General features: G+C 50.3%; 1 protein-coding gene across 7 annotated transcripts in view; it reads left to right on the forward strand.

The window, feature by feature from the left end:
• The window catches only part of KLHL13 (kelch like family member 13), a 39,048-nt gene that overhangs the window by 6,797 nt on the left and 19,870 nt on the right, over window positions 1-12,381 (forward strand). For 2 of the 7 annotated variants that reach the window (XM_026716633.2, XM_026716636.2), the window contains exon 2: window positions 743-801. The exons of 2 other annotated variants lie outside the window; for them this stretch is intronic. In XM_026716633.2, the coding sequence (XP_026572418.1) occupies window positions 743-801 (59 nt within the window). Of the gene's footprint in view, window positions 1-742; window positions 802-4,241; window positions 4,366-10,834; window positions 11,401-12,020; window positions 12,135-12,381 lie in introns of those variants that run through there. 3 more of the 7 variants (XM_087940819.1, XM_026716634.2, XM_087940820.1) reach the window with 3 other exon arrangements.

The following is a 12,381-nucleotide window of genomic DNA, read 5'->3' on the forward strand; positions in this document are numbered from 1 at the left end:
TTTTTAGTCAGTCTGGATTCCTGACAACTACACTGGCAAATCCACGGAGATTTGTTGGCAACTTTTGGGGAAATGGCTTGCCCTTTCAATCTTCTAGGACTTAAGAGGACGTGACCGGCCCAGAGTCACCCTTCCATACTAAAGGCAGAACTAGGACTCACGCTCTCCCGACTTCTAGTCAGCTGCCTTCTACCAGTCTAGTGCTAGACCGGCTATCTTTTATCTCCTCTCTTAATTGACGGTGTAGCAGAAGTAGCTTTGAAAAGATGGCGGTGAAAAAGAAGCTCTTTTAGTTCAGACTCCAGTGACGCTTGCATAGGCCCTTCTGGCTACAGATTTACTTGGACTTGGGTGAAAATGTGGAGGGGGATTCCACACTTACCAGTCTTTGCTCAAGGGGGAAAAGCTCCATGTGACAGAAGGGGATTGGGAGGGGAAGGACTTCTTGGCCCCAGTCCTTGGGCAGAGCAGCCTGATTCCGGAGAGCTTGAAGTGCCTACAGCTTCCCAGTTGGGTTGGTTGATGGCCATTGCATCCCTGCTGGCCCCAGTCTCCTGTAATACTCCAGCCTCCCCCTAGAGATGCCTCCCCAATGTATTAAACGTTCCTGTGCTGCCGGAGACACCTAGGTGTTGATGGCAGATCAACAGAAAAGCCAAGAGAGGCCTCAAGGCCGTTTCCCAAAGAAAGCCATTAATGAGAGTTTCTATTTGTTGTTTTTCTCTCTCTCTTCAACTTGCAGGTGTGCAGAGAGCTGGGAAGGCATTGTATTGTGTCAAAGATGATGTGGAGAGACAGTCTGTGAGTAACCATTTGAGTATTACATAAAACGGGGTCTGTGTGAAACTGAAGTGCTTGGCTTTGTCCTTATTACTTCTGCTAAGAAATTGCACGCATGGATTTTATTTATTTACAAAATTTATGGGCTGCCTTCTTTCAACAGCTTTAAGCAAATGGCAGAGCCAGCCCAGATTTGGTTATATAAAACGGTGGTAGGCTTTCGTTCTGCCTCTCATTCCAAAGCAACTCATTTTAAGGTGACGATAGGACCTTTTTGACATTAGATTAATTTCATATATAATGCTATGCCACAAACTGCTCAACCCAGTTGCAAATGCCCAGAACAATAACAATGCATTTCATTCCATATCAGCACATTAGTAAGATATTTTCGGTTACAAAACATTTCAGCAGAGTTTTGGGTGAACTCAAGCAGAAGGTCATCAGAAGATTTTAAAGTTTAGCATTGAAGGTATTCAATTAAGTATTCCTCTAGGGTAATTTTCCCAGCACAAACTCATGCTCAGCACAGCAGTAGTGACTCCATGGCTTGTCTTGAGTAATCTTTGCTGCTTTTAATGACACATAATACGGTTTTGTACTTTTATTGCCTATTTTTACCATCCACAATGTCCTCCCTCAGTAACAGCTGTTCAGGGTGACTTTCAGTAACAAAGCAACCTTTGGAATTTAGTAACAGGCATTGATAACTGTAAAAAAAGAAATCTCCTCAGTGCTCTCTGAGCTTGGTTGTTTGCTCACAGACATTTTATTACCCAACTAAGGAACATCATCAGTGAGAGGGAGTGTGGGGTTTGCTCCCTGTTTATATACAGTCACTTGCCCCGCCAGTATATGTTTCTCCTTGGTGGTTTCTTGATTAGGATATTGTTTCCTTTTTGATTGATTGTCTGGTGTGGATCCCTGCTTACCTGGGTGTTGGCTGCTGGAGGGGACGTCTTCTGGTCTTAAACAGGGAAGCAAGCCCGACGTTCACTGGCACTCCTGATTTCCCTAGCTTATGTTATAAAACCATCCGCAAGCAAACAACTGAGCTCACACGGCAGCAGCGAGGACTTCACGGTTCAACTCCACAGAGTTCCAGAGAGTCCCTTTTCTTTAGGCTCTTGAGCGAAGCCAACGGTAGCTCTGAAGATGAAAGAAAAGCAGCAGCCAGACAAAGGAATTTGAGAATGGCTGCACTTAGAACGTCGAAGTTTTATCATCCCGGTACATCTTGCACTTCACAAAATATAACCACAGCCAGCCCGGAGGCAAATCCCATTGAACTCAGTGGGACTCCCTCGGAAGAGACGTGCCTCAGTTTGTTCAGTAAATAAACGTCTCTCTGCAACACAGCCTCCTCCTTTTATGCGCGTTCCTCCTCGTCGAATTGCTTTTCCTTCACATCAGAGGGATTATGTCATTCCTAAGTTTCAGCCATGAAACGAGTGAAGTTTTTGGCCAGTGAACTCGCCCTGGTAAGCCCTGTGGCTGAGACACGTGGTGGGCAGGTCTCTCTGGTGCCTGGGCAATGAAATAGCCCTATTTTAGATCAGCCCTGGAAATGTGTGGCAGACTAAATGCAAATTGCTCTGCAGCAGCTGGGTTTGTGAAGAGCAATTTGGAGATTAGAAGTTCCAGGGGGAGGAGAGAAGGGAGGAGGCGAGGGCAGCCTTGTTCTCCTTTCTTTGTTCTCCTCAAAAGCTTCTGAATATTCGCTCTTGCCGGAAGCGTTCCCTTATTTTACACACACACACACAGAGGATGGAGTTGCCCTGGAAGGGCATTCCTGGCAGACCTTGCAGGGCATTGTTTTGTAAATAAGCAGCGGCACAAAAAGCAAAGGCACTGCAGGATCCTTCGGTCCTATTTCTGCTTTCTGCCTTTATACCGTCTTCTAACAATTGACTGTGTGCTTCCTCCAGTGTTACCTCCGCTGAACTCGTTAAATTTTTGATCCTACCCGTGAAGGGCAGGGCTGGGTTATTACAGATCTCTTTTCCCCCCTCTGCTGTGTGTATTGGAAGGGTTTGTTTAAAAACAAAAACAAATAAAAAACAGGACAGTTTGCAAAGCAACGGCCGTACCTGGGTGCCATTTTGCATGAGGCTTCAGATGCCGAAATGGATTGTTTTGCCCTTGCCAGGTAGGAGCGCTTTGCAAAATGAGGTGGCCTATATTTATCCTGGGTGCTTCTTACGGTCAGAAGGGCTGCGTGCGGTTTTATGATGGGGCAGGGGGGTGCCTGCCCCAAATTTGCCTATCCCCTCTTTAGCTGACTGGTTCAGATGCCGGCGCAACCTGCACCCATGGTCCTGTGCATCCATTTGCTTGCTCGTCGGTTTCTTCCCTGCCTGGAGGTCAGTCTTGTGTGGAGGAGTCATTGGTCACATCACGTGATCCTTCTAGGGTGAACCTGCTGCCTCCTGAAGCTTTCTGGGCAGCGTAGATCGTCCCACAACAGGGAATTGAGGGTTCTCCCCCGCAAATGAAGCATGTTTTATATATAAAAAAGAGCAGGCCAAGGGCCGAGAGAGAATGTTTTGCACTTGTTTAGAGCTACATTTTCTGCTCTCTGCCTGGGGGGGGGGGACCGAGAAGAGGCCCCCGTTTCTGGTGCTTCTCCTGGAGTTTGCGCTGGCCAGCAGAGGCCTTTCCTGCAGCCGTGTCACCTTTTGGAAGGAGAAGGGGAAGATGGAGAGTCAGTGACACCCTCTCCGTCCCTCCTCTTTGCAATTCAGATCCACTCGCTAATCAGATTAGCAGCCGGCTATGAAAAGCAGCCTCGGTTCTGCATGGACTGACTCCAGACTGCCGGTGGGTGAAAGTGGGGGTCTTGGGTTTGGTGCCGAATGCAGAGCCGAAGGGATGCACCCCAGCAGGATAGAAGCCATCCTAAAGAATAAAATACGGTGCTGGAGGATCTCTGTCCGCAAGGCTTGTCCGAAAGCAAAGCCGGCCACCACCCCAGGGGTCACCGCAGGAGAAAGGGAGCCTGAGCAGAGCTTCTTAAGCTGCTTCGTCACATGGCTGTTCGGTGCTGCCCAGAAAACTCTCCTCGGGGATGACAGTTTTCCTGCTAAGTGGCTCCTCTCCCAGGGGATCTCCGTTCTTGGAAACCCGTTCCGTGTGCTGGGCTCCCATAACGCAGAGGGAACCCTTTGCCCTTTCAGGGGCTGGAGCCCGTGCGAGCCTGTCAGGAGGAGGGGGAGAAGGAGAGACAACCATGGCTTCCCAGCATCCCAGTGAATAGAGCATCTTCTTCTGCCCTGCGCCGCCTTGTCCAGGAACAAAGGCCTCATTTTCCCCTCACAGAGGAGAGGAGGCGCCTGGCTCCGCTGGTGAATTGTTATCCTCTTCCAATCGGCTCCGCTGGCTCATGGGATCGGTTAAAATACACTGGTGCTTTGGGGTACCAGCCTTCCTTCCTTCCTTCTTTCCTTCCTTCTTTCCTTTTTGTTTTGTTTTTTTAAAAAAGGGGCAAGCTTTAAAGTCTTCCTTTGATTAAGAGGGGAGTTGCAACCTTCCCAGCATGGATCGTTCTGTCCTCAGAAGGGAGAGACCCCCAGTGCTTCATGACAGGTATGTGTTTGCCCCCCTTTCCAAGCTTTCCTGCCCTTGTTGCGGGGCCAGTTGACCTTCCTTCCAGAACAAATCATTTCCCCCTTCAGCTAGAGAGTAAATGCGGCAGAAGAATTTGACCCCTAGCTGACCAGGCTGTTGGACTCTATACCTGAAATCTAGAGGTTGAGGTCTGACGTGACCTTAATGCAATTGGACTAAATAGAAATCAGTCCGTGGGTTTGGTTGGTCTTAAAGGCCTTCTGATATTCCAGAAAGGCTGGCATTCGTCTGCCACCCTCTAGCAGAGGGAGAGGCCCCAAAGACACTTTTCAGCGGAAATCTAGGGTGGCATTTTATATGCCAACCAGTGCCGAGTCAGTCACTGGCATGTTTGATCCCTAATCTTCTGCGGTTTTCTTGCCAAATCCATTAGAGTTGGTGTGATGTTTGTGAAAGCCTGGTCTGGAAAGGGGAGGTGAAATGCGGTGAGCCGAGGATGAGTGTGAGAACCAAGGCACATGCTTGTGATTTATATAGGTCAGCGGAGGCCGGAGGCTGCCTTCCCATCCCTTTTGGCCTTTTTCGCCTGTGTTGCCATAGTACTTAATATCAGTAATTTTGGCAGCCTTGTTGGGAAAGGTTCCACTCTCTCTCTCTCTCTCCCTTGATTGCATTTTGATTGTCTTTGTTGAAAATACAGCTCTTATTTGCCAATTATTTCAACGTAGAATGTCACTGGAAATGCAGCTGCCTCCCGATTATAAAACGGTTAAAGTCCTCTAAATGGCCTCATTTGTTCTAATCCTAGCCTGCCGAGGCCCACCACGCGGCATAACTCCCTGCTCTGTTCTTTGGCCCCTGCCTCAAACATCGGAGCCTCCAGTCAAGGGGCCATAAAGTTGCTCCCGTGTAAAATGCAAGGATCTTGAAAGAGGCTCTTCTAACGAAGGAGCATGAAGTCAGAACCGGAGTCGCGTAATGAAGCCAAAGCCGGTCCAGTTGCATACTGTTTGAATGCTGTTTTCTCCGCCAGGCTGAAATCTGCCCGCTATTTGCCCTGACCCAGCAGCGCCCAGGGGAGCTTCCTGCCTTGGCAGCCTCTGGCCTTTTCCGTTGCTCCAGTGAAGATTTGGAAGGCCCTCTTCCGGGAGCCTGTGCTGCGGCGAGGGCCTTGTTCCCTGTTGATTTCAGAAAGTATTTATATCCCGTTACTTCACTGCGGGCGGTCCAGGCGGACTTCTTAGAAAGGTTTGAGCAACAAATGTTTAAACAGCCAGAATTAAATCTGAGGTGCAGTGAACAGATTGAATCGGAGCCAGTTTGCTGCAGGCTGAACCACAAGGTAACACACACACACACACACACTCAACCACCCAGGCTCATTGGGGAGAAGATTGGACCATCTTGTCTAGATTTTTAGTTGAAAGGTCTTTGACTGGGTTGATATTTTTGCTAAATGTCGTGAAATTTTGCATTGCCCTGGTTTGTTGAACCAGCCACAACTAGTTCACAATATGTGTTTCCCCCCCGCCCCCCCCCCCCGGCTCTGAAAGGCGGGTGCATATAAATGTAGCTGCCCTGGAGGCTTCCAGATGTCATTTTTCCTCTCTTTCATATTTATTTATCAAGTTTGGGTACCACCCATCTCGCTCTGAGAGAGACACTGCTTCTTGGCTGTTGCTGCCATCTGCCCTGCGGTTGGGTTATTTTTAAGTTGTTGACATTTTTATTTACCACACTTTAAGAAGCGGTATGAAACTACTTTGAGAGGAATTGCTGTTCTCTCTTGGAAGGAGGCTCCCTGCGAGCACGAAAGCTTCGTCGATCTGAGGGATTTAAGCTCATTGGTGGTTGGTGGGTTTTAGCGTAAAGACTCGAAAGACTCTAAAGGTGTGAACCCTTTTAGGACACTCCCGACCTACAGTTTAGTAGTGTTGTACAATTGATACTCAGTGTTACATTGATCAAAGATGCCAAACGAAGTACTTGAGTGGTTTTCATAACAATAAAAAAAAGGATACTTTAAGCTTAGTTACAAAGTTAGTTCTTCTGTGTCTGTTTATAAACAATCACTATTCGATTGTTTATAAACATTTTAAAAAAATCCTTCCCTGTAAACAGCACAGATAAAAATTTTTTATTTTTGACTCGCCCCTTCTCGGTTTTTTACTGCTTTGCATTTTCCGTTGGGATAATTTACTTCTGGCTCATTTGATTACTTCATTAGCGTATAATACTGTATATGGAAACACCCGTCTGCCGAAATAAAGTTTATGGTTAGCAGTTTTGAAGGTTCTCTGAAACGGAGCAAAACACTGAAAGTACCTGCTGTCCTCTTCCATGGGGCCCCCGGGAAAAGAGGTTCTGACCGCTTCCCCCCAATAATTGGGAAGAGGAGGAGGAGGGAAGGGCGTTCCTGGTGACGGGGCTTAACCTCGCTTTTCTCCCCTGCCTCTTGCAGCCTGCCTGTGAAAAGGGAACCCGAAACTTCCGTTTTAAGTTCCTCTCGTTAATCTCTTCACATCGTCTTCACATCATCGCCAGAAGGTGGCATGACTGATTCTGAACAAGCATTACCTCACTTTTAAGTCTTTCAAAAACTTCATTGTGTAATAAACGTTGCCCCCGTGGGTGTTACAGGGCTCCTGGCTGACATGCAGAGAGCAGCCAGATTGATGAGGTTTAATTCAAGTTGCCGTGTTCTTAATTAGTGCTCAGCGTATCGTCCTCAATGGAACTACAGCCACAGGGAGGGGGAAAGCGAGCCATGGGATACCCCACGGTTCTGCGTTGGGCCTAGGACTCTTCAATATCTTCATAAATAATCTAGACAAGGGAATAGAAGGGGGACCCATCAGATTTGCAGACGACACTAAGCCCACAGGAATAGCGCCCCCCCCGCCCCCATAAAAGGATGGGGTTAAGATGTAGAGGGATCTAGACAGACTTGAACACTGGGTCCGATCTAACAAAATGAAATTCAGTGTAGAGAAAAGTAACGTTTTACACATGGGCAAGAAAAAACCAACTGTATAGGTCCAGGCTAGGTGAAACCTGGCTTAATGCCAGTAACTGTGACAGGTCTTGGGAATGCTAGCAGCCCCAAAAGCCAATGCAATCCTAGGCTGCATTCATAGAGGGATAGAATCAAGGTCACGTGAAGTTCTCATACCACTTGATTAAGCCTTAGCAAGAGGCTGAAACGGATGAAGAGCGTTTCCAGGGATTGGGTTTGTCTAATCTAACGAAAAGAAGGGACTAGAGGAGATTTAAGATCGCAGCTTTCCAATATTTGAGGGGCCTCCTGCAAAGGCGATTTTCCTGAGCACCCAAAGGCCAGATGAGAAATAATGGATGGAAACTAATCGAGGAGAGAAGCAACCGTGGAGAAATTCCCTAAGGGTGGGAGCAATCTTCCAATGGAAGAGTTTGCCTCCAGAAGTGGGTGCTCCATCTCTGGAGGTTTTCAAAAAGAGACGGGGCAACCATTTATTTGAAATGAAAAGCACCCTTCCTTTTGGAGTTTTGGGGTTCCTAACGGCAAATGGAGACGTTACTAAGGTGTTGATTGGTTACGGACCATCCGATTGCTGTCAACTCTTAGCAGCCCCCTAGAGAGATTCCCCCTGGGATGACCTGCCCCTGACCTGGTCCTTCCGGTCCCCCAAGGGTGCACCCCTCACCCCCTCGCCCGAGTCCTTCCCCCTTGCTCTTTCCTTTCGCTCCTGACCCGCAGTCCTCTGTGTGTGTGTGTGTGTGTGTGTGGCAGAAGAGGATGCGGTGCCATGTAGGAAACGCAGCTCACCGTCTGTTCCAATCGCGTCCCAAAGGAAGATGAGCCAGCAGCTGTCTGAATTGAGGCAGGCTGTGTTCTCCTTTCTGTTTAGAGTTTGAGAATGGAGAGGCAGAGCCGGCTGAGGAATTCTGTGAGTTGAAGTCCACAAGTCTTAAAGTTGCCATGGTTGGAGACCCCTGGTCCAGGCTGTCCTCCTCTAGAAGACGGGGTCCAGCGGTGTTTTCTTCACCCGGACTCTGTGGGCGGCTGTTTTTCTGGGGTAGAACAGACCCCCCTGAACTGTAATGTGCTTGCACTGGGTTTTGTCTTCTTTCTAAGGACTTTCAGTGATCTCACCCTCAGAACCAAAAGGCCCAAAATACTTTGATAAATCATTTTAGATACCTGGGACAAAACATCTTCAACGTTTCTTCGGTTACCACATTTGGCTAATTGTCAGGTGCAAAATAATTCGAATGGCTCAGAGGACTTAGCCAGATGCCCTACCAAATTATCTATGATAGTCCAAGCACAAGAAATTGTCTTCAGCCTCCTGATGCCTAAGATCTCGATCCTCCCCATCTGAATGCTCAATATTGTGCTCTGCTTTCTTCCTGAAAAATACAGTGGAGAAACCGCTGTTCCAGAAATGCCAGCTCAATGTGTTTCCTTGATTACTTCTAGGACAGCAAAATAGATGACTGGTCCTCGTCTACCCTCAGTGATTTTCAACAAGGGTTTTTTTTTTTTTTTTAAATCTTCGCTTCTGAAATCGCTTTCTTCCAAACCTCTCTCCAAACCATTTTGCTTCAGGGATTTACTCAGTGGTAGTTTTTGAAAGTTAATGTTCATTTAGAGCGGTAAGATCCGTAATGCTCTTGTGGGTGAAGGATTTCGCAGCTGTTTTAAGCCTACAGCAGTTGAGACTCATGAAAAGAAGAGATACTTGTTGAAATCAAGCTTGGTTCTCGGTGGGCTACGTGGACACCTCCAAGCCCGTTGGACGTTGACTTCTTCCGCTTAAGGAGCTTCTGAGACCAGGAGAAAGGTCAACTTGGAGAGCTCTGCACTCAGCCACGCTTTCAAGGATTCGGAGCCGGTGAAGGAGAGCCTCCCCCTGCTTGGCTCGGCCGTGCTCTCCCATCGAGGGCCCAGATCGTTGGGGGCAGGTGCTGGCTCTGTAAAGCACTTAGGAGAGAGCTGTCAAGTGGTACCTAAGTCTGAGGGCTATTGCTATATTATCTGGGTTTCCCTCGCCTTTTCTGGTGGCCAGGAGTCGGCTGGGAGCCTGAACTGGCCTAAGTGGGCTCCAACCTTGATGGAGACTTGAGTGCTGTTGCCCCCCGCCCTCCCTCCTCCCTGCCCGCTGATCCTGGGTGGAACTAGCTTGTTTTCTTTCCCCCTAAGCAGACAGGCAGGCAGTCCAAGGTCTGCGGTGAGTGGCAGGCGGTGCATTCAGCTTGAACACCGGGCGACCCCCATTGTCCTTCAGCCTCTCTGGTGCGTGTGTGTGTGTGTGTGTGCGTGCCACGGGAGCAGAGGCACCCACTGACTGTTAATGATGCCCCTTTGCTTTGATTGTTCTGGGGCTAAAGCAGGAGACAGGGCTGGGGGGCTGAGCCCACATTTTCCCCAGGGCCTGATGGGGCTCCTGGAAGGCGGCAGCCTCTGTCCTTTGTCTCTCCTTTGTCAGCAGCCCGGCTCTGTCCAAGTCGGCCTGGTGCCATGGGAGAAATCCCGGTCCCTGCAAAGGCTCTTTGCCCCGGGCTCTCAGGCAGAACTGCGCTGGGCTCATGGTCCTCTCCCAGATCTGTCTTGTTTCTTCTCCTTCTCCTTCTTCTCCTCCATGCTTAAAGGCCGGCAACAAGTGAGTTTGGGGCCGCCCATATCAGGTGCATCTGCTCTCGTTTTCCTACCTGCTCCCCTCCCAAGCCATGGGCTCTGGAGTACGGCTAGGACTGAGTCAACTTGCCTGCAGCCTCAAGCCCTTGTCTGCCCTCCCTCAGTGGCCAGAGAGAGCTTCTTGCAGGCCAGGCAGATCGGCCCTCTGGGTTCCCCGAGTTAGGAGGGTTTTATTTGAGTGGTTTATCCCCCCCCGCCACCCTCCTCAGCCTGGGGAGGCTTGGGGCAATGATGAGGTAAATGAATCGGCCGTTGGAGGGGGTTCGGGGCTGACGGTGTCCCTATTCTGCGACGGTGGAGCTTACAGGACAGCTGGGAAGTGGAGCATTTTGAAGCTGCTGCTGGTGCTCCTTCTCCTGGTGCTCCTCCTTGCCTGGATTACAAACGAAGAAGGAACTGTAAAAATCCAGTGAGAGGCGCTTGTTTTGCCTTGAAAGGGAGGGTCATTCTGGGGACCCAGAGCCACAGGGAAAGGGGGAGGGGGTGTTTTCAAGTCCCTGGGAACCCTCTTGAGGATCCAACCCCCCCCCACACACACACACTCCCTCTCTTTCCAGCAGGAGAAGCTTTGTTCTGCCACATGGTAGCCGCGCCTGGTGCTCCTCCTTCGCACTGATCGAAGTGCCGGATTAAACGGCTGGAATAACATTTCCACAGAGTGTTGCCTTCCCTAAGTTGGCCCGTCGTCAGCTGCTTTGGGGGCGCCCCTGCCTGCCCCTCGGGACACCCCCAGAGAGGCCCGAGAATTGGGTGTCACCCGCAAACCAGCTGCTCGGTCAAGATTTCAGGCAGTTCCTGAACTGGGGGGCGGGGGGGTGGGATTCTGCTCTGCCTGAGCGTTGATTGCATCCCTGTGCAAGGACAGATATTAGCGGCACGTTGCTCTCCAATTCCCAGCTGCAGACCGAAGGCGAAGGACAGCATTCGTGTTCGCAGAAGGTCTTGTAAAATGCATACGGCTTTTTTCCTCGCCGCGTCTCGGAAGCCGAGGGTAGGGAAAACCGAGAGCACCTCGAATCCCAAAGCAGCCTGGAAAAGCAGGCAGAATCTGCCCTCCCGTCTTCCTTGGTTCGCTCTGACTATGGATTAGCAAAGACTGGCCCCGTCTCTCCCCCTCGCTTCTTTCCAAAATCTTGTCATTGTCGCTTGCAAGTAGCCCTTCCTTCTCCTTCTTCTCCTTCTCCTTCCTCCCATAATGGCCTTCTTGCCTTGTTTGATTTGCACGGAAGGAAAAGAGGCGGCGGCTGCTGCGTTCGGCCACTGATCTCGCCCTCCTTCCCCGCCTGGCCTAAGGCTATGCTGAGGTTCCTTGCCCACTTGTACTGTTGCAGCTCCGGCGAAGAATATTCCGAGGATGACAAATGTATTCTGAGTCGGTACGTTCTCTTTTCTTTCCTTCCTGGCATCCATCTCGTCACCTCCTCCCCCCTCCCCCCCCCAGCCCTCCACACACCCCTTTCCTCTGTCGTTTTTGGGGTGGTTGTTTTTTCCTGCTACTATTGGCCAGAAACCAGGTTAAGCGGTATTAAATGTAGCCGGGTGCTGCAGTGTGACTGGGAAGGTGGAACCCTAGTAGTGCCAGCTCGGTCTTGGGGTGGGGAAGACCGAGGCGGTCTTTTTATAGACCAAAGCTGCATTGTGGAGCCTGGTGGTGTGTAGCCTCTCCCCCTTCCTCCCTCGCCCTCTCGCGCTTGTTTCTTTAATGCACACTGCAGTCAGCCCTTCTCTAACGAGGTGGTGGCACCATCGGCCAGCCCGAGCCCTCACATCGCCCGCCTGCCCGCTTTAGGGGACGGCGGGGGGTCAGAAGGAGCCCCCTTGGCAGCTTGGAAACGCCGTTCTCACATCCTTGGCAAGCTGGCTTGGCTGGTTCCCAGCCAGAGCAGCCTCCGCCGCCGCCACCACCACCATCCTGCCCAGGAGAGTGCGTGGTGCGTCTGGAATGGAAGCCCGAGCCGGCCGTCTGTTATGGAAACGCTGTTTGCTGTTATTGTAGTATCGCGGTGACCAACATGCCATTGAAATGGAAAACGAGCTCGCCTGCTAGCTGGAAGTTCCCAGTGCCTGTGCTTAAAACCTCCCGGTCATCGCCACTTTCTCCAGCGTACATGTAAGTGAGAAGGCGGGTAGGGGGCATCTTGAGGTGGGCATGCCTTTGCAAGATTACATCCACCACCACCACCACCCATCCGGCAGGGTTTGGCTCTGTGCAGTTTTAACACCCCTCTTTCCCTCCCCTTTCCCCCCTCCCCTTTCCTTTGTTTGTGGTGCTGTGTTCTCCGGTTGTGACATTGATCTCAGAATTTCCATTATTCCCATCCCATCCTCTCTCCTATCCCGGAACGCCTCGGCTTCTC

Source organism: Pseudonaja textilis, chromosome 12 (assembly GCF_049901715.1).
Source record: "Pseudonaja textilis isolate UNSWEBS1 chromosome 12, rPseTex1.2, whole genome shotgun sequence".
NCBI lineage: Eukaryota > Metazoa > Chordata > Lepidosauria > Squamata > Elapidae > Pseudonaja > Pseudonaja textilis.